Source organism: Capra hircus, chromosome 15, assembly GCF_001704415.2.
Source record: "Capra hircus breed San Clemente chromosome 15, ASM170441v1, whole genome shotgun sequence".
NCBI lineage: Eukaryota > Metazoa > Chordata > Mammalia > Artiodactyla > Bovidae > Capra > Capra hircus.
The window spans coordinates 66,190,367-66,213,869 of NC_030822.1; the positions used below are offsets into that span (position 1 = coordinate 66,190,367).

Consider the following 23,503-nt stretch of genomic DNA (forward strand, 5'->3'; position numbering starts at 1 on the left):
ACTATAAACGTACATGTTTGGTATATAATGAGATATACGCAAGTATACAATGATAAGTAAAAGTTACCTATACTCATGGAACTAACAGACTACTGAGAGAGACACTCAACAAGTAAAACAAAATACAAATATGAAGGGCTGACTGGGACTTGACCATCTGTGGATTTTCATCTACAAGGACTGCAAAACCAATCCCCAGTGGGTTACCAAGCAGAAACTGTACAATAAACTTCTTCAAATTATGAGATAGTCTATAAAGAAATAAAAAGATTTCATGAGAATGTAAGGGAAGAAGCAGAAGCTACTTTAAAGTAAGTAGCTCTGAAGTGATTTTAATACTGAGACTTAAGTGCCAATCATGAAAGTAAGATCACACAGATGGGAAATGGCAGAGCAAGGGTCTGAATCCACGTGGTCTGGATCCAAAGTCTAGGGCCTGAAGCACAACTCAATGCTGCCTATCTGTAGAATGGAATTACATGAAATATAAGTTTCATATCATTTGAATATTTATACTCAATCTAAAGAAAATTCTAAGAATCATGGGAACTTAGAAAAGAAAATATATAAAACAGAGTAAGAGACGGATTACTGAGAACCTTAGAAGCATATGGAGAAAGAAGCATTTCCTTAGGACAATAATCACTATATTTCTTACCTTAACACCTATCGCAACAATAAGGTGCTTGGGAAACTGAGAGCTGTCAAAACAATAAAGACATTTTTCCATTTGTGCAATAAGACTCCGGTGCTCAGCAATAGCTTTTTTCCTCTGATTCTCTTCCTCTTCACCAAAACGTTCTCTCTCAGCTGCTTTGGAGACAAACATGTCATCCAGAGTATAATAATCTCCATCTGTTTTTCCCATAAACTAAAAAATGAAAATAAAGGTAGTGGAAAAAAGGCAGTGGTTTATTCAGTGTATTGTACAGTGTCATGAAAAAAGTAAAATCAAAGTGTTAGTCACTCAGTTGTGTCTGATAATACTATGGCATACTGAAGTTACATCTATAAGTTCTGTGATAAAACTATTACATGAAATTTTAAAAAAGAAAAAACTGATTAAAATTTAAGCTTGAATCACAGGGGTCAATTTATTATCATCACAAATAAAATGTACTGAGTATTTACTATGTGCAATTCTATGCAATTTGGTGTACTGAGTATTTACTATGTGCAATTCTACGCAATTTGACTGTTTTATACTTCTACGGGCTTCCCTGATGGTTCAGACAATAAAGAATCTGCCTGCAATGCAGGAGACCTGAGTTCGATTCCTGAGCCTGTAAGATTCCCTGGAGAAGAGAATGACAACCCACTCCAGTAATTTTGCCTAGAGAATTCCATGGACAGAGGAGCCTGGCAGTCGCAAAGAGTTGGACACGATAGAGACTGACACTTTATTTTCACACTCCTATGAGGAGGGAATCATTATCATTTCGATTTATAAATGTCAAAACTAAACCACAGAGAGGTTAAGAACAACTTTCAACTTTCACTATAAAATTACCATACATTCTATTAAATTTACCACCAATTTGCTAATAAGTATATGGAGAACAATTTTCTCCCTTCTCTTTAAAAAATAATTTTTAAATTTATTTTTATAGAGGTAACAATTATTTATAAAATTATGCATAATCAAATTCTTTTAATGAGTCTTTCTAACACTCTCTTATTGAGAATATCCCATAGTTCAACATGGTGTGCATTCTGTTTTGCTGCTATATAATAAACCCAACTTAATTCTGTGTGTCCCTAGTGGTCTTCGGCTAGACACCACTAACATACTGTTCATTTAGGGGTGTATGATAATGGTGTTTTGATAATGCTAAAAAGCTCGTTAAAAGCTTATTTATCTTATTAAAGTGTGGTTGGTTAGCAACATTGTGTTGATTTCAGGTGTGCAGCAGAGTGATTCAGTTATATACATGTGTGCACACATATGTGTATGTGTATATGCGTGTTCTTTCTGGATTCTTTTCCATTATAGATTATTACAGAATGGTGAGTGTAGTTTCCTGTGTTAATCAGTAGGTCTTTGCGTGCTGTTTTGTACACAAGAGTGTGTATCTGTTAATCCCAAACTCCTAATTACTTTAATTAGCAATTAAAATTTATTTTTATTAACAAAAATAAACCCAAGAAACTCAACCATGAAAAAAAATTTTTAAATAAGCATGCACTCCACATAGAATGTAAAACAGTTTTCAATTGTATCTCAAGGCACTTTCTCTAAACCTTCTTCACAATAAACTGTAGCAAGGGGGATATTTTTAAAACAAAAATTTTATTTACTTATTCATGTCCTAGCTTAAAATCCTCAAAACACTACACTGGAAACAGGATCAAGTTCAAACCATTCTTTGGCCTACTAAATCACAGATATTGAAAGGTATAATGGCTAAATACTTGGGTTCATATAATCAGAACTGTACAAAAAAGACCTTCACGACCCAGATAATCACGATGGTATAATCACTCACACTCACCTAGAGCCAGACATCCTGGAATGTAAAGTCAACTGGGCCTTAGTAAGCATCACTATGAACAAAGCTAGTGGGCGTGATGGAGTTCCAGTGGAGCTATTTCAAACCCTAAAAGATGATGCTGTGAAAGTGCTGCACTCAATATGTCAGCAAATTTGGATAACTCAGCAGTGGCCACAGGACTAGAAAAGGTCAGTTTTCATTCCAATACCAAAGAAAGGAAATGCCAAAGAATGCTCAAACTACCGCACAATTGCACTCATCTCACACACTAGTAAAGTAATGCTCAAAATTCTCCAAGCGAGGCTTCAGCAATACATGAAGCGTGAACTTCCAGATGTTTAAGCTGGTTTTAGAAAAGGCAGACGAACCAGAGATCAGATTGCCAACATTCGCCAGATCATCGAAAAAGCAAGAGAGTTACAGAAAAACATCTATTTCTGCTTTATTGACTATGCCAAAGCCTTTGACTGTGTGGATCACAATAAACGTGGAAAATTCTCAGAGAGATGGGAATACCAGACCACCTGACCTACCTCTTGAGAAATCTGTGTGCAGGTCAGGAAGCAACAGTTAGAACTGGACATGGAACAACAGACTGGTTCCAAATAGGAAAAGGAGTACGTCAAGGCTGTATATTGTCACCCTGCTTATTTAACTTCTATGCAGAGTACATCATGAGAAACGCTGGGCTAGAGGAAGCACAAGCTGGAATGAAGACTGCTGGGAAAAATATCAATAACCTCAGATATGCAGATGACACCACCCTTATGGCAGAAAGCAAAAAAGAACTAAAGAGCCTCTTGGTGAAATAAAAGAGGAGAGTGAAAAAGTTGGCTTAAAGCTCAATTTTCAGAAAACTAAGATCTTGGCATCCGGTCGCATCACTTCATGGCAAATAGATAGGGAAGCAGTGGAAATAGTGACAGACTTTATTTTGGGGGGCTCCAAAATCACTGAAGATGGTAAGTGCAGCCATGAAATTAATTGACGCTTTCTCCTTGGAAGGAGTTATGACCAATCTAGACAGCCTATTAAAAAGCAGAGCCATTACTTTGCCAACAAAGGTCTGTCTAGTCAAGTGAAGTCGCTCAGTCGTGTCCGACTCTTTGCAACCCCATTAACTGTAGCCTACCAGGACCGTCCGTCCATGGGATTTTCCAGGCAAGAGTACTGGAGTGGGTTGCCATTTCCTTCTCCAGTCAAGGCTATAGTTTTTCCAGTAGTCATGTACTGATATGAGAGTTGGACTATAAAGAAAGCTGAGCACTGAAGATTTGATGCTTTTGAACTGTGGTGCTGGAGAAGACTTGGACTGCAAGGAGATCCAACCAGTCCATCCTAAAGGAGATCAGTCCTGGGTGTTCATTAGAAGGACAGATGTTGAAGCTGAAACTCCAATACTTTGGCCACTGATGCAAAGAGTTAACTCATTTTAAAAGACCCTGATGCTGGGAAAGACTGAGGGCAGGAGGAGAAGGGGACAACAAAGGATGAGATGACTGGATGGCATCACCAACTTGATGGACTTGGGTTTGGGTGGTCTCTGGGAGTTGGTCATGGACAGGGAGGCCTGGCATGCTGTGGTTCATGGGGTTGCAAAGAGTCGGACACGACTGAGTGACTGAACTGAACTGTAAGCAGAATAACTGTGGTAAATTCTATAATAATAATATCAGGCAATTATTTAATCTTTCTGCAGTGTCTCTCACTCCAGTACTCTTTCCTGGAAAATCCCATGGATGGAGGAGCCTGGTAGGCTGCGGTCTGTGAGGTCACCAAGATTCGGACACGACTGAGTGACTTCACTTTCACTTTTCACTTTAATGCATTGGAGAAGGAAATGGCAACCCACTCCAGTGTTCTTGTCTGAAGAATCCCAGGGACAGCAGAGCCTGGTGGGCTGCCGTCTATGGGGTCGCAGAGAGTCGGACACGACTGAAGTGACTTAGCAGCAGCAGCAGCAGCAGCACGTCTCTATGGTCTATTTCCCTATTTTACAATGGTTATAACAATATTATTCATCTAATGAGGTTATGTTTCTTAATCCTTTCGCACATGCCTGGCACACAATAAGGACTTATAAATATGGGTCACCTTAGTCACATGTTATCATGTTGTTGTTCAGCTGCTCAGTCGTATCAGACTCTTTGCAACCCCATGGACTGCAACACACTTGACTTCCTTGTCCTTCTGAAACTCCCAGAGTTTGTTCAAACTCTTGTTCATTGAGTCAATGGTTCCATCCAACCATCTCATCCCTGTTGCCCCCTTCTCACTAAATCTTTGCCAGCATCAGTCTTTTCCACTGAGTCAGCTTGTCCCATCAACTGGCCAAAGTAATGGAGCTTCAGCTTCAGCATCAGTCCTTCCAATGAATATTCAGGGTTGATTACCTTTAGGATTGACTGGTTTGATCTCCTTACTGTTCAAGGAATTCTCAAGAGTCTTCTCCAACACCTCAGTTGGAAGGCATCAGTTCTTCAGTCCTCAGTCTTCTTTATGGTCCAACTCTCACATAATTAATGGAAAAAAACCATAGTTTTGACTATATGGACCTTTGTTGGCAGTGATGTCTCTGCTTTTTAATACTCTGTACAGGTTTGTCATAGTTTTTCTTCTAAGGAGGAAGCATCTTTTAATTTCAAGGCTGCAGTCACCATCCAGAGTGAGTTTGGAGCCCAAGATATAAAGTCTGTCACTATTTCCATTTTCTCCCCATCTATTTTCCATGAAATGATGGGACTGAATGCCATGATCTTCATTTTCAAAAAGGTTGAATTTTAAGCCAACTTTTTCACTCTCCTCTTTCAATTTATCAAGATGATTTTTAACTCAACATTCAAAAAACAAAGATCATGGCATCTGGCCCCATCACTTCATGGCCAATAGATGGGGAAACAATGCAAACAGTGGCAGACTATTTTCTTAGGCTCCCAAATCACTGCAGATGGGGACTGCAGCGATGAAATTCAAAGACACTTGCTCCTTGGAAGAAAAGCTATGACCAACTTAGACAGCATATTAAAAAGCAGAGATATTACTTTGCCAACAAAGGTCTTCATAGTCAAAGCTATGGTTTTTCCAGTAATCATGTATGGATGTGAGAGTTGGACCATAAAGAAAGCTGAGCACTGAAGAACTGATTCTTTTAGACTGTGGTGTTGGAAAAGACTTTTGAGGGTCCCTTGGACTACAAGGAGATCAAACTAGCCAATCCTAAAGGAAATCAGTCCTGAATATTCATTGGAAGGACTGATGTTGAAGCTGAAACTCTTAATACCTTGGCCACCTGATACGAAGAGGTAGACTCACTGGAAAAGACCCTGATGCCGGGAAAGATTGAAGGCAGGAGGAGAAGGGGATGACAAACGATGAGACGGTTGGATGGCATCACCGACTCGAAGGACATGGAGTTTGAGTAAGCTCTGGATGTTGGTGATGGATGGGGAGGCCTGGTGTGCTGCAGTCCACGAGGTAACAGAGTCAGATGCGACTGAGCGACTGACTGAAGAGGCTCTTTAGTTCCTCTTCACTTTCTGCCATTAGGGTGGTGTCATCTGAATATCTGAGGTTACTGATATTTCTCTCGGCAATCTTGATTCCAGCCTGAGCTTCATCTAGCCAGGCGTTTTGCATGATGTACTCTGCATAAAAGTTAAATAAGCAGGGTGACAATATACAGCCTTGATAGGTACTCTTCCCAATTTGGATCCAGTCTGTTGTTCTGTGTCTGGTTCTGTTGCTTCTTGACCTGCACACAGTTTTCTCAGGAGGCAGGTAAGGCGGTCTGATATTCCCACTTCTTTAAGAATTTTCCACAATTTGTTATGATCCACAGAATCAGTCACATGTGGTCCTATCTCTACTCAAACTCTATATTTTGCCCCCCTATTTTAGTCCCCCAAAGTACTGTTCTCTTCAGGCTTTGCACATATTGCTCCCTGACTAATTTTGTCCTCAATTTCGCCCTTCCTACTTCTACTCACTTTCTTAATCTGAAGCTGGTTTATAGGGCCAGCCAAAAAGTTCCTTCTGTTTTTAAAGAAACAAAGGATATATTCTCATTTTCACGAAGAACTTTATTTAAAAAATGTATTCACCAGTTTTTTCACTATGTTCTGCCACTTTCCTGGCAACTTCACAATTCCATCTTCCCAAGACTTTTTATTCATGAACAATGAACTGTTCCAGGTATCATTTACAGTCTTTCAGAGAATTAAAATTTTTTCCATTAAGAGAATTTTGTAAAGACCAAAAGAAATGGAAATCTGAATGTGCAATGTCTGGTGAATATGGTGGATGAATCAGAACTTCCCAGCCACGCTGTAACAACTTTTGCCCAATCATCAAAACATGTGGTCTTGTACTAACCTGATGGAACATTTATGTGTTTTCTGTTGAATTATCTAACTGGGAGCAGTACTTGTTGGAATTAATACCCCTTCTACATTATCACTCTCAGGGGATACCTGAGTCCTTTTATTCAACTAAGAGGCAGTAAGAGAAAAACTAGTTCATTTGCTACTCCCACATTTACAAATCTAACTGTATCTGTGCCTTTCCCACTGATGGACAGTAACCAGCTCCTTTCTAAGATTATCTCTTCACCAACTGTTCTTACATTCACTTTTAAACACATCATAATCAAGCTTTTCTCTTTAGCAGACTAAGGAAACCACACTTATCAAAGTCACAAAGGGAGTTTGCTGGTGGGCCAATGGTTAAGATGTAGGACTTTCTCTGCCATGGCCCAGGTTCAATCCCTGCTTGGGGAACTAAGATCTCACAAGCTGTATGACATGGTGGAAAAAAAAAAAAAAAAAGTCACCAGAAACATTCCCAGTGCCAAATGAATACTCATTTTTCTATCTATGAAAATCCAACTGTCTCTCAGAAACAGGTGACAGTTATTCACAACATCTTTCTTGTCTCCTCTGGCTGCTGAAACACCAAGATATACCCATAGCTCCGTGCACAGTCATTCCACACCACCATCATGTGAATGACTAATGGGCATACTTACTGTGTTCATAATAGTATTCTTCATCTCCCACCTCCTGAAATATTTCTCCCCTGCCAAAGTTTTTCTGTTGCAATGAATGGCACCAGCATTGCCACAAATCTTATTGCTTTTCATCAGTTTACTACTCTAACCCAAGGCTCTTATCTGAATTAAGGAAATTATCCTCCTGAACATTCTCCCTGCTTCCATTCTTGCCTATCTACATTACATTCTCAAAACAGTCACCAGGAAAATCTTTCAAAACATAAACCAGCAGCCTCCAGACTGGCATTTCAGGGGCTAGGAAGTCACCACTCTATCCCAACAACAAGTACAAAGGTGAACTAAAAACTCGACAGCACTTCTTAGACTCAGGAAAGTAATTGCCCCCACAATTGGAGAAATGATCAGGTTGATACAAAGAATCCTAATTCAATTTATTTGTGAAAAATCAGTGGTTCTGTGAGAACCAGTGCCAGGGTAGGAAAATCTAAACTTTAGTTGATAAATTTCAGGAGGCTCAGTGTAGACAAATATGCAAGTTAAAAATCCCAGGGGAATCCAGTCATAGAGGGCCTCCTCAAAATTTTGTGAATTTTATCTGTTGGAGCTCTACCCAGTCCTCAGAGTAAATATTAGAGAAAAATCCTCTATGACTTTCAGCAAGGGGAAGGGAAAAGGAAACACCCTGAAAAATACCAGGGCATTCTTTTCTTCTTAACAAGGCTAGCCCTTCAGCAGAAATTGCCATACTAGAGTTTAACTTGCTGGAGTTTTAGCAGAGCCTAATCTACCTGAAAGAAGGGAAACATTCAAATCCAGCCCCTTCTAGCCACTCTATTCCAACTAAGTGGAGAAACACCTGTGAAGTACTGGTGAAATTCACAGTCCAGCAGCACAGGCTCACCCAAAACAGATGGATAATGTAAGCAGATGCAAGAGACACAGTACATGTACCTTTGATCTCTGGGCCAGGAAGATCCCATGGAGAAGAGAGGTGCCAACCCACTGCAGTATTCTTGCCTGAAAAATTCTAAGGACTGAGGAGACTGTCAGGATGCAGTCCAAAGAGCTGGACATGACTGAGTGATTAAGCACAAGCATAATGTAAGCAGATATGGAAATTCTAAGAAAAGAACCAAAAAATAAACTAGATGCTGGAGATGAAAAACACTGTAACAGAAATGACAAATGCCTCTGATGGATTTATTAATAATTGGACAAGGCTAAGGAAAAAAATCGTTGAGCTTGAGGATATGACAACAGAAACTTCCACAACTGAAAAGCAGAGAGAACAAAAACAAACAAACAAAAAAAGCAAGAAGGAATATTTAAGAGCTATGTGAAAGTGAAAGTCGCTCAGTCGTGTCCAACTCTTTGCGACCCCATGGACTATACAGCCCATGGAATTCTCTAGGCCAGAATACTGGAGTGGGTAGCCGTTCCTTTCTCCAGGGGATCTTCCCAACCCAGGGATCAAACCCAGGTCTTCCAGATTGCAGGCAGATTCTTTACCAGCTGAGCCACAAGGGAAGCTATGGGACAACAATAAAACACAAAATGAGGTCATGATACTGTCCTACTAAAAACCTTCAAATGGTTCCCTATTATTTAAAACAAATAAGGGCTTCCCTGGTGGCTCAGCAGTAAAATCTGCCTGCCAACGCAGGAGACATGGGTTTGATCCCTCGTCCAGAAGATCCCACATACCATGGAGCAACTAAGTCCATGTGCCACAACTACTGAGCCTGTGCTCTGAAGTCCAATAGCCACAACCACTGAGCTTATGTGCTGCAACTACTGAAGCCCATGCACCCTACAGCCCATGCTCTGCAACAAAAGAAACCCACATACTGCAACTAGAGAGCAGCCCTCACTTCCCACGACTAGAGAAAAGCCTGTGGAGAACAAAGACCCAGCACAGCCAAAAAAAAAAAAAGACCGAGTAGGTGTAAGGCAGAATGGGAAAGCAACTTTTAGAAACAAATAAGTAAAACAAAAGCAAAAGCTCTCACACCATGGCTGCCAAGACCTGACATAGTCTGACCATTTCCTCTTCTACACCTCTTTTCATTTCTCCCTCTATTCAGAGTCACATGCGTCATCCTGCTGTCTTTTAAAGCTTGTAGTATTTGTCTCTTCTTCAGACCCACTGCATTTGTTGTTTCTGCTGCATGGTCTTCCCCCAGATTTTTTACAGACCACTCCCCTTCACTTTGTTCAGAAGTCTGCTGAAACATCACCTTCACAGGCAGATCTTCCTTCAGCATTCTACTGAAAACATCATCCTATCTCCTTTGATCTTGTTTTACTCTCTACAAAAATATTTTCTATTTTGTGACACAGTATTTATGTTACATAATTTTTTAATGTTATGTAATTTTTATATCATGCATTTGTTCATTTTCTATCTCATCCACTAGAAATATGAGCTCCTTGGGCTTGGGGAACTTTACTACTTCACTATACCCAGCACCTAAAATGGTATCCAGCACAAATTAGATGCCCAATAAATACCTTTTTAATTAATAAGTGTGCTGGGAGCCAGCGTGAGGAATTCCACCCGTGACAAGGTCATGCAGCAAGAGCTCTGATGGCAAGGCTAATCAGACCTCAGGTTTTCCCCCTGGAGTTTCCTGAGCATCCAGCCCCTCAAAAATAAGAATCTGCCGGCTTTTGTGCTCTGCTTTTCCAATTTTCTAATATTCTCTGGAAAAAGTCAAATCAGGGCTTTAGTCTTCTGCATTTGAAAGGGATGTTTCAGTTAACCGCCTCTGATTGCTCTCTAGCTTGCCTAACAGTTTCCCCAGACCTCTTACAGCTTGTGAATTGCTTACAGACCCCCAACCGCGAAAGGCACAAAGCTTGAAAGCATCTTAAAGATACAGAGCCTTTTCTAAAGAGTTAAAAATTATATTGGTAAAGGGTTTTCACTGTTGACTCAAGGATTGCTGCCAGACCTCCATATTCTTTATCTTTTAGGCACCTGGAAGGATGTTACTCAACCTAAGCAGGATGTAGAAAAAGATACATAGTAGTTTTGATGTTAGCAACACTAGACTTTTGAGTTAATTGCTTCTCTTTTGCTGTAAATCACTGTACTCCCTCTACTTGTTATAAGTTGCTGTATCTTTGCTGTGTAAGAATGTAACTTTATTTAGTGCTTTCTGAGAGTGGCACCAGACCTTGGGAAGATCAACACAAATAAGTCTTCTGGTTGACAAACCCTTATCAGAAAAAAGGCTGTAAAATGTTAACTGGCCCTTTTGGCTGGAAGATGATGTAAATTACCTAAGACTTGTGTATACAATTAGGTATGCAGAGAGAAAAGCCTGATTTTGATAAGAGTCTGGACTGCTAACGCTACATAACTTTGTGTTACCCATTGATCTCCATGTTTTGTCAAAAGTATAAAAGGCCTTCTGAACAATAGGGGCCGGAGCTAGTTGCTGGACTGGTTTTCCCCGTGTCTCTCTCTTTCCTCTCCTCTTCACTCTAATTTCAGGCTGAATTTCCACCTGGGGCGCGGAGGCTCGCCAAGTCTACTTACTTGCCCTGGCTGTTAAGACCCACGCGAAAGGGAGCCTAATGCGAAGCACCCTTAGATATTCAAGTGAGCGCCGGTGGCCCAACGTAGATGGTGCAAATTCCTTGTCTGGAATTTTATTGGTCTTCCACGTAATCCAAGCTATTCAGCCCTCTTTCTCCACTTAATTTTCCTACTACACTATTTCTTCCTAATCTAATCTTATATTTCTTATATCAATCAATAAATAAGTTTTTCTCACGCCAACGCCATCCACCCTTTGAATTCCCTGGATCCACCGAGGCTGGACCCTGGCATAAGTGATTTATTTTTAATTAAAAATTCTAGCTTGGTTTCATTTTATTTTCTGTATGAATGTGAATGGATTATGATAAAATTACTAAAACTATATTTCATTCAGACTTCTAAGTTTCTGAGAAGGAAACTTCCATAAAAATATGTCCTTTCTGCAGTGAATTTCCAGACCCTAGAAGATTTCTAGTATTTCCCCCCAAATAAAGAGAAGAAAAATTAACCTAATAGGCTAAAATTAAGATTCCCATACAATTCTTGGTGATAAGAATGAACATTTCTATTTAAATCAAAGTATCTTTTACTCCCTCTGACACACACATATACACACTGATAGCTTGATTACCTTTGTTCTAGTTTTCATTAAGTTAATTTTTTACACCAGGTAAAATATTCATATAGCTAAAAATAAAAGTCTAATAAGGTATACAGTAAAAAGTCTCCCTCCTATCCCTCAGATACCTAGGTTCAAGTTCCCATCACCAACAGCATCATAAGCAAGGATGGCAATTTGTTCAATCAAGTGCCAGATAGTAAATATTTTTAGTCTTGTGGGCTATAAAGTCTCTGTCTCAATTATTCAGCTCAGCTGTTACAAAACAGCCTTAGACTACATGTAAAGTGAAAACAACCTTAGATTACATGTCGATGAAGCTGTTACAAAATGAAAATAGCCTCAGACTACATGGAAATAAAATGAACACAGCTGTGTTCCAATAAAACTTCACTTGTAAATACAGTGAGATTAATTTTTCCAGTGGAGTCAAATCCTAATTTAAATGTCTGTTTGATAATGGCAGTGTTTGAAAGGAAATGCAATGAAGGGTTTGCAACAAAGATAATTATTTGAAATTAAAAGTTCATCCTACTACCCATGAAACATTCGTATACTTTTAAAAAGAATATAAAATTTTCATATGAATAGACTTAAGGTTATTCCAAGATGCCCTCTTTATAATATTTTTTATAATATACATTAATTCAATTATACACCTGTGGCATAATTATGAAGAACCAATGAAACATCAAGACAAAACAAGACTGGTAACTAGCAAGCATGTTGTCAACATTAAAAGTCTTGCCCCAAATGTTCTCTTAAATGGTAGATCAAATATATAATTAACATTTTCATAGAATACATTATAAAATTAACCCAGAATTCTTGTTTTTCAAAAAACTAAATCCCAAAAATATACTGCCCAATTCTAAAACGCAGGTTTCTAATGTGTCTTAGAAAGGATTTAATTTAATAAAACAAAGTTTTGAGAGAACCAGCTGTCTCTGCAAAGTACATCACTGTAGACTGAATTTCTCAAAATTCAAAGGTATCCCAGCAATATATCTTACCTTAGATGTCATTCTCATAAAAAGTTTGTTGTGATTTTCTGCTGTTCCCATCTTTTCATTCTTGACTAAATCATTTAGACTTAAGTTATCATCATCATGAAAGTATCTGACCCTTTCTTTTTCCTCATGAGTTGAAACCTATGACAAAATGAACACTGTAAGTTTAGTGAAAACACGAGTCTTAAGTATTTTAATGAACTACCTGTAAATCTGACATTAAAAGTAAAAATCCCAATATATATCATAATCTTTCCTTCTAGTTTCTTTCTATTCTGTCTGCATCCATGTGGAAGAATTTCCATTAAAATGATACTTCCTACCTCTTCTATACCATTACCTTTCTCTTCCCAAGGGATGGAAGCATGATAGTATCTGATTTTTGAGTTTTAGGCAAAGGGCAGAATTGCTTTATGCTTTCTCTCCCCTCCTTGTAGTAAAAAATTCCTATCTCTGTAGAGTTAAGTCAGGAGTTATCCAGAGATTGAGAAAGTATATCAAGAACAAAAGTCAAGTTTTAAGCAAATCTACTTCAAACAGCTGTATCAGAAGCAAAGCTGATATTCTGACTCTCATCCAAACAATTCTGGGCTTTCCTTTCAGTTGGTTCCATACCTATCAGAGGAAAAGAAAAGTGCTATGTATTTTACCTACCAAATCAACTCTCCTCAACACTAATCTCAAATTCCCTTATCCAAATAAATCCTGCTGTTGAACTTCTTTGGAATTGGAACCACCCTCTTATTATTTTATGCCCATGTTACTATTCTCATCTTCATAACCTTGTATCTCACGTTCTATGACTTCAATCACTCCTTAGATGCAAATCTCTTTCTGGTCCTCTTATCCTTTCATTACACTCAAAAAGCAAACCTCAGTGCTGAATGAATGTGTCTACCTCTTTACTCCTGTACCTAGACTATTCAGTAGTAAGAAATTCAAGAACACTACTGAATGCCATCTGGCAATGGGTCTATGAACCCCAAGCCAGTTCTGTCATCTCATACAATTCAAACCTTTACTATTTTCCTATGACATCTTTCTTGCAAAACCTGAATACCTCCCATTTCATCAGAATAGGTATACCATTTCTATTTGCACTCAACAGGGATATTATAAACATTTGACAGGAAGATTCTAAATGACTCTTTTGTGTACTCAATTACTGCTTATAAGATCTTTCAAATTTAAAACAAAAAATCTAACTTGAGAAAATTGAGTATGTTGTTTTTGCCATTTTAAGAGCCTCAAGGCAGTGCTATAAATTAACTGCAGCAGATAGAAGGTAGAAAACAAAATTAGGTTTATAACGGATAAAACACAGGTAAGAGATCTATGGGACCAAGGTTTTCCCTAAGAGCTATGATGAGTATGTAAAAAGAAACTAGAAACAATGTCAAAGAAATAAATGTTAAAATTAAGACTTCCTTAAAAATTCAATGTTCACAACTGCTGTTGAATTAGATTACATTTTGTAAAAGGCAAAGGGATATAATTAGAAGGAACATCACTATTTACTACCTTTTAATGTTTGCATTGGGCTGCCCTGGTGGTTCAGGGGTAAAGAATCCGCCTGCCAATGTAGGAGATGTGGGTTCGATTCCTAGGTTGGGAATATCCCCTGGGTTGGAACAACCCATTCCAATATTCTTACCTGGGAAATGCCATGGACAGAGGAGCCTGGCAGGATACAGTACATGAGGCTGCAAAGAGTCATATGCTACTGAGCGATGAAAGACCAACAGTGTTTTCATTATTTAACTACATGTCTAAAAATATTTCAAAGGACAGCTGACCCTTGAACAATGCAAACGTTAGGGGCAGTGAATTCCTTTTTTTCCCCTTTGTATCAGATTATAGTTGATCCTTTAACTATACTCCATATCCACAGGTTCAAACCACCACAAATATGTAGTACTACAATATGTAATTTATTGAAAAAGTTCTGTATAAGCGGACCTGAGCAATTCAAACTCAGGTAGTTAAAGGATTAACTGTAAATCTGATACAAAGGGGAAAAAAGGAATTCTAAATTAATAAACAAAAGATATATGTTAAACATACAATCTGTCTTTTCCTTCTTCCTTCTTGTTTTCCTGGTGTGTTTACAGGCCAGACTCTTCCAGAATGATCTGTTCTGACAAGGATCACTTCTTCCTGATCTTCATCCTATATAAAGTTTTAGAGGTAACAACTGAAAATATTGAAAAAAATACTGAATGCTTATATTTAATAGCCAAAAAAGCATAAAATGATTTTATTTTCAGACAATATTATGGATTATCTAAAGCATCCTGAACTTTCATTATCTACTATCATGTAAAGTGACCATAATCTTTTCAGGGAAAAGGTGGGAAAAAATATCCAAAGTTCACTTAACTTTTAAAATAATCACAGAAGCAAACTTTAAATTAAGCTTTCATTTAGATAATATAAAAGATGACAAAACACCAATGGTTCAAACAGGCACTGTATGAGAGTGCCCATTACCTACAGAGCAGATGTTATATTTAACAAATGTTTCTGCAATTTAAAAATCTACATGGCAGAGTAGAAAGAAGTGGGCTCAACCCTTACTACAGAAATTTTGAGATCACAAGTAATTGCTGAAGAACGACTGACCAAAAAAATGCTGAAACCTACCAAAAAAGAAACCCTAAACCCAAAGACAAAGAAGCTACAATGAGATGGAATGAGGGGCGCAAAAGCAATAAAATCAAATCCCATACCCGCTGGGTGGGCCAACCCACAAAGTGTAAAAAATATATATACTACTGAAGTTCTCCAATAGGAGTGAAAGTCCTGAGTCATTAATCAGGCATCCCAGCCTGCAGGTCTGGCAATGGGAGGAGGAGATCGCAAGAAATTTTGCTTTGAAGGCAAATCTTCAGTGATTTAACAGTACTGGGGGAAACAAATTCCACTTTTAAAGGGAACACTCGGGGTCTCATGCATACCAGGAGACAGGAGAAGAAATAATGACCTCATAAGAGACTGGACCAGAAGTCCCTGTTAATATTAGAGGTTCTCCCAGGGACAGGGGGGTTAGGGGGTGGCAGTTATAGCTCAGATTTTCAACAGCATGAGGCTCCAATACTTTGGCCACCTGATGCAAAGAGTTGACTCACTGGAAAAAAGACTCTGATGCTGGGAAAGATTGAAGGTAAAAAAGGAAGGGGGTGGCTGAGGATAAGATTGTTAAGATAGCATCACCAACTCAATGAACAAGAATTTGAGCAAACTCTGGGAGACAGTGGAAGACAGAGGTCCCTGGCGTGCTATACTGTCCATGGGGTTGCAAGAGTCAGACACAACTTAGTGACTGAAAAACAATAACAACAGGAAACATGTATCAATAATTATCTTAAATGTTAATGGCATAAATACTTCAACCAAAACAAAGATTGGTTGAATGGATATTAAAAAACAGATCAGTATATATGCTGTCTACAAAGACCTACTTCAGATCTAGGAACATGTACAAGCTGAAAGCAAGAAGATGGAAACAGGTATTCCATGGAAATGGTAATCAAAAGAAAGCTGGAGTAGCAATACTCGTATCAGACAAAACAGACTTTAAATTACAGACTGTTACAAGAGACAAGAAAGGACACTACATAATGATCAATCCAAGAAGACATAAAAATTATAAATATACATGTATCTACTGTAGGAGCACCCCAACAATATAAATATTAACAGTCATAAAAGGAGAAATTAACAAAACAACAATACTAGGAAACCTTTACTCTTTCCTCAATTAACAGATCATCCAGACAGAAGATCAAAAAGAAATATAAGCCTTAAATGACAGATTACACTGCATAGACTTAGCTAGTATTTATAGAGAATTGCATTCAAAAGCAGTAGAATATATTTTCTTCTCAATTACATAAGAACATGCCCCAGAAGAGATCACATCGTGGATCACAAATCAAGCCTCAGTAAACTTAACAAAACTAAAATCATATCAAGCATCTTTTCTTACCACAACACTATGAGATTGGATATTAACACAAGAAAAAAAATCTAAAAAACACAAATACATGCAGGCTAAACAATATGTTGCTAAACAACCAATGGATCAATGAAGAAATCAAACAGGAAATAAAAAATATCTAGAGACAAAGGAAAATGAAGCCCAACCATCCAAAACCTGTGGGATGTGAGAAAAGAAGTTCTAAGAGAGAAGTTTAAGATAATACAATCTTACAGCAGGAAAAAGGAAAACCTACAAATAAACAATCTAATCTTACAATGAAAACAACCAGAAAAAGAGGGACAAACAAAACTCAAAGTTAGTAGAAGGAAAGAAACTATAAAGATCAGGGCAGAAATGAAATAAAAATTTTTAAAAATTGAATGATCAATAAAACTAAAACCTGGTTCTTTGAAAACAAAACCGATAAACCTTTAGCCAGACGCATCAAGAAAAAGAGGGAGTGGGTTCAAATCAATAAAATTAGAAATAAAAAAGAAGTTACAACGGATTACAAAAATTAAAACTCTCGTAAGACACTGCCTCAAGCAACTGGATGCCAATAACATGGACAAGTTAGAAGAAATGAAGACATTCTTAGAAAGGTACAATCTCCCAAGAATCTTTGTCCACAGTAGAAGTAGAAATATGAACAGACTAATTACAAGTAATGGATTAAAATTATGATTAAAAATCTTCCAACAAACAAAACTCCAGCAACAAATGGCTTCATAGGCAAATTCTACCAAACAGTTAGAGAAGAGTTAATGTCTACATTTAGAAAAGAGTTAACATCTATTCTAAAACTATTTTGAAAAACTGCAAAGGAACAGTCCCAAAGGCATTCTATGACACCACCACAACCATAATGCCAAAATGAGACACAGATGACTACAAAAAAAGAGAAAATTATGGGCCAATATCACTGATGAACATAGACACAAAAATCCTCAACAAAATACTAGCAAGCTGAATCCAACAAAATATTAAAAGGATCATACACCATGACCAAGTGGGATTTCTCCCAGGGTTGCAAATAATGTTCAATATTTTCAAATTAATCAGTGATACATCAACAAACTTAAGAATAAAAACTATACAGACATATCAACAGGTGTAGAAAAAGCTTTTGACAAAATTCAACACCAGTCTATGATAAAAAACAAGAAAACTTTCCAGAAAGTGGGCATAGATGAAACATGTCTCAACATAATAAAAACCAATTATGACAAACCTACAGCCAACATTATTACACTTATGGGTGCAAAGCTGAAAGCATTTCCTCTAAGATAAGTAACAAGACAAGGATGTCCACTTTTGCCACTTTCATTCAACACAGTTTTGGAAATCTAAGCCACCGCAACTGAAGAAGAAAAAGAAATGAAAGAAATCCAGATTGAAAAAGAAGAAATTAAACCGTCACTGTTTACAGATGACATGATACTATACACAGAAAATCTTAAAGATGCTACCAGAGAACTTCTAAAGTTCATCAATGATTGGTAAAGTAATAGTATACAAAATTAAAACACAGGAATTTGTTACACGTCTACACACTAAAAACAGAAAGAGAAATTAAAGAAAGAATCCCACTTATCAATACATGAAAAAGAAACAAACATGCAGGAATAAAGCAACCCAAGGAGACAATAGACGTAAATTTCAAAAACAAGACAATGATGAAAGAAATCAAAGATTATACAAACAGATGAGAACATATGCCACATTCTTGGTTTGAAAGAATCAATACTGTCAAAATGACAATACTGCATAAGTCAATCTATAAAGATTGAATGCAATTCCTACCAAATTACCAAAGGCATTTTTTTAGAAGAAAAAGAAAAGCAAATTATTTGTATGGAAACACAAAAGACCTTGAAAAGCAAAATGAATCTTGAGAAAGAAAAATGGTGCTGGAGGAATCAGAATCCTTGACTTCAGACTACACTACAAAGCTACAGACATCAAAAAATGGTACTGGCATAAAAATAGAAATACAGATCAATGGAACAGGATAAAAACCCCACAAATAAACCCACACATCTACGGTCAATTACTCTATTACAACGGGGGCAAGACTATATAAGGGAAGGAAGATGCTCTCTTCAAAAAATGTTCCCAAGAAAACGGAGCAGCTACATGTAAAACAAGGAAACTGGAACATTCTTTACCACCATACACAAAAATAAACTTAACATGACTATAAACATAAATGTAAGACCAGATTCTATAAAAAGACTTAGAGGAAACCATAGGCAAAACACTCTTTAAAGTAAATCACAGTACTATCTTCCTGAGGCTGTCTCCCAGAGTAATATGAAAACCAATAGAATGGGAAAAAATATTTGCAAACAATGAGACCAGTAAGGGATTAATCTCCAAATTTTACAAACAGCTCATGTGGCTCAATATTAAAATACACACACACATACACACACACACACAATCAAAAAAGGGTACATGTCTTAAATAGACATTTCTCCAAAGAAGACATAAAAATGGTAAAGAGGCACGTTTGAAAAGATGCTGAACACAGCTAATTACTAGAAAAATGCAAATCAAAACTACAATGAGATGTCACTTCACACCAGTCAAAATAGCCATTATCAAAAAATCTGCAAATAGTAAAAGCTGGAGAAAGTACAGGCACTGTTGGTGGGAATGTAAATTGATATAGCCACTATGGAGAAAAGTATGTAGATTCCTCTAAAATCTAAAAACAGAATCACCATATGAGCCAGCAATCCCACTACTGGGCATAAACCTGAGAAAACCATAATTCAAAAAGACACATGTACCCCAATATACACTGCACCACTATTTACAATAGCAAAGACATGGAAGTAACCTAAATGTCTATCAACAAAAGCATGGATAAGACCATATGATACACATCTAGAGTAGAATATCACTTAGCAATTTAAAAAAAATGCAATTTGCAGCAAAACAGATAGACCTAGAGAATGTCATACTGAGTGAAATAAGTTAGACACTGAAAGAACAATACATGTAATACTGCTTATATGTGGAATCCTAAAAAAAAAAAAAAAAGAAAAGAGGGGAGCACCAACAAATTTATTTACAAAACAGAAACAGATTCACAGATTTAGAGAACAAGCTTATGGTTACCAGTAGGAAAGGGCAGGCAGAAGAGATAGATTGGGAGCTTGGGACTGACATATATGCACTACTTTTAAAACAGATAACCAACAAGGAACTACTGTATAGCATAGAGAACTCTGCTAAATATTCAGTAATAAACTAAATCGGAAAAGAATTTCAAAAAGAACTGACACATGTATATGTATAAACTGAATCAGTCTGCTGTACACTAGAAACTAACACAATATTGTTAATCAACTACGCTACAATAAAAAATTTAAAAAAAAAAAAGAATAGCAATTCTATCATAGCAGAAGGAGACTGAAATTCTACATCTTGTCCCCTGCAAACTATAACTGAAGTATACTGACAAAGACTGTACAGGCTTAAGGTACAAGAAAAGAATAAAGACCCTACCAAATCTTGAAAGCAATTAAATGACAGAATGAACCTGTTGAATTATCTACCACAATGGTATTCCTCGTAACTTCTATTCTTTCAATTAACAGTCCTCAAATGATTTTTACTTCTACTCTTCAAAAGAAGTTATTCCCATGAACTTTTATTGAATATACACCAAACTGCATTCTATGATAAAAACAGAATTTTACTGAAAAGGTCCTAATAAAAAAATGACATAAAGTATACTAGCTAACAACTTCATTAAAAATCAATTCAAAACAAGACTAAGCAAATTATTTGCATTTCAGTCTATCTCTCCAAAGAGAATTAATTATTTAAAAAACTATTTCAATTTCATTACTAGAGATTTACTTTCCCTGTTGAAACAGAAAGGGAAAAAAATGCATCCAAATTTTCAAATTTACATGCACACACAATATTATGTATTTTCACTATTAATCAACTAGTATTAATTAATAGTGTCCTATTTTAAAGGATATCTCAGCTTAGAGATACCTTCAACCTTGTAAGTGAAGGACAAAGATAAAAACCTACTAGAACAACCAAATAAAGAGGAGACAAGAAATTTATATGAAAAAAAATTTAGAGTAATGAAAGTAAAGAAGACCCAAGATCTCAAAGAGAGATGTGTGGGTCAGGCAGCCCTGGGGAGGTGCTGTGGGCTGGTGGGCCGGCTTAGCAGGTGGTGGGATGGCAGAATTTCCACAGTGACAAATCAACAGCAGAAAATCTGAAGAGATGTGAGCATCAAAAAGAAACTAAACCAGAAGGTTCTGATGCTTGAAAAAGTAAGTGTGCTCTCTGAGCTGTAACCAAGCTGTTAACACTGGTCCACTGTTTCAAATCTTTGCTGCTGCAAGACAGAACTGAGGAAATTAAACACTCCCCCAATGTATCTGGTGCTGTGACCTGGATGTAACCTGGCTGAAATAACCTCAGCTCAGCCCCTGCAAGGCAGAGACCAAGAATGGCAGAAGCCAAATTTGGCAATAGCTCATGCTATGGAAGTGAAACACAAAAGAAATCCAGCACAGTGGAATTGACAAGAAGCCCAGCATGCTGGAAACCAGGACAACAAAAACAAACTTGGCAGAAAGCTCATGTGGCTCAGTCTCAGATTCCAAAAGACCTGCAGCTAAGAGATCAAGCTCTGAGCCTTTAGGGTGGGAGCACTAACTCCGAGACCCGAGACTACCAGAGAAGTAACCCTAGGAAGTATCAAATAGTTAGAACTCCCACAAGTGAAACCACTTGAATACAAGAACCAGCATCATCCAGCCACCAATAGCACCCTGTGCAGGACACCTCATCCAAAAAGCAACAAAAAAATACAAACCCAATCATCAGCAGACAGGATTACCACCTCAGTCAGCCTTGCCCATCAGAGGAAAAAGCAAAAAAAAAAAAATTCAGCACAAATCTCACCCTATAGGAAGCTTACACAAACCACTGGACCAACCTTAGGAGGGCAGAAACCAAAAGGAAGAAATAACTCAGCCTTGAAGACTGGGGAAAGAAGACCTCAAACACAATAAGTTAAAAAAAAATAATGAAAAGGCAGAGAAATACTGCATAAATGAAGGAACAAACTAGAAACAGAAGTCCAAATAAATGAACAGGAAATACACATACTACCTGAAAAAGGATTTGGTATAATGATAGAAAAGATGATCAAAATTCTTGAAAGTAGAAAGGAGAAAATGCAAGAATCAATTAACAAAGACCCAGAAGAACTAAAGAATAACCATATAGAGACAAACAACAAAATTACTGAAATTAAAAATACTCTGGAAGGAATCAAAAGCAGAATATCTGAAGCAGAAGAACAAATCAGTGAGATGGAAGATAAAATCATGGAAATAACTTCTGAAGAGCAGAAAAAGTAAAAAGAATGAAAAGAACTCAGGATAGTCTCAGAGAATTCTGGGACAGTATCAAATGCACCAACGTTCAAAATATAGGGGTCTCAGAAGAAGAAGAGAAAAAGAAAGGGTATGAGAAAATTTTTGAAAAGATTATAGATGAACATTTCCCCAACATGGAAAAGGAAATAGTCAATCAAGTCCAAAAGGCACAAAGGGTCCCATACAGGATAAACCAAAGGAGAAACACGCTAAGACACATACTAATCAAACTAAGATTAAACACAAAGAAAGAATATTAAAAGCAGCAGTGGAAAGGCAACAAGTAATACACAAGGAAAACCCCATACATTTACCAGCTGATCTTGCAGCAGAAACTCTTCAAGGCAGAAGGAAATGGCAGAATATATGTAAAGTACTGAAAGGGAAAAATCTACAACCAAGATTACTGTACCAGAGTAAAACCAAGTATATCATTCTAAACTGATGGAGAAATCAAAAGCTTTTCAGACAAGCAAAAGTTAAGAGGATTCAGTACCACCAAACTAGCTTTACAACAAATGTTAAAGGGACTTATATAGTCAAGAAATGCAAGAGAAGAAAAAGACCTACAAAATCAACCCAAAACAATGAAGAAAATGGCAATAGGAACATATATATCAATGATTACTTTAAATGTAAACAGATTAAATGTTCCAACCAAAATACACAGACTGGCTGAATGGATACAAAAACACGACCCATATATATGCTGGCTAAAAGAAACCCACTTCAGACCCAAGGAGACATAGGGACTGACACTGAGAGGATGGAAAAATATATTCCATGCAAATGGAAAGCAAAAGAAAGTGGAGTAGCAATCCTCATATGAGACAAAGTAGACCTTAAAATGAAGAATGTTACACGAGATAAGACAGGACACTACATAATGATCAAGGGATCAATCCAAGAGGAAGCTATAATTGTAAATACCTATGCACCCAAGATAGGAGCACCTCAGTACATAAAACAAACATTCACAGACATAAAAGGAGAAATTGACAGTAACACAATAATAGGAGATTTTAACACCCCACTCACAACAATGGATAGTTCATCAAAACAAAATTAATAAGGAAATACAAGTCTTAATTGATACATTAGATGAGGTGGATCTCACTGATATCTTCAAGACATTTCATCCAGATGCAGAATACACCTTCTTCTCAAGTGCACAGAGAACATTCTCCAGGATAGACCCACATCTTGGGTCACAAATCAAACCTCAGTAAACTTAAGAAAATTGAAATTTGTATCAAGCATCTTTTCTGACCACAATGCTATGAGACTAGATATCAACTACAAGAAAAGAACTATAAAAAACACAAACACATGGAGATTAAACAATATGTTTCTCAACAACCAACAGGTTATTGAAGAAATCAAAAGGGAAATTAAAAAATTCTTAGAAACAAATGACAA

The 23,503-nt window shown here is 37.2% G+C and overlaps 1 protein-coding gene across 1 annotated transcript in view; it reads right to left on the reverse strand.

Annotated features, from left to right (window-relative positions):
* CWF19L2 (CWF19-like 2, cell cycle control (S. pombe)) overlaps positions 1-23,503 on the reverse strand; it is a 149,217-nt gene that overhangs the window by 42,555 nt on the left and 83,159 nt on the right. The window contains exons 11-13 of the mRNA XM_018059850.1: positions 14,741-14,845; positions 12,680-12,817; positions 659-871 (exon numbers count right to left, since the gene is read on the reverse strand). Coding sequence (XP_017915339.1) covers positions 659-871; positions 12,680-12,817; positions 14,741-14,845 — 456 coding nt within the window. The remainder of the gene's footprint in view (positions 1-658; positions 872-12,679; positions 12,818-14,740; positions 14,846-23,503) is intronic.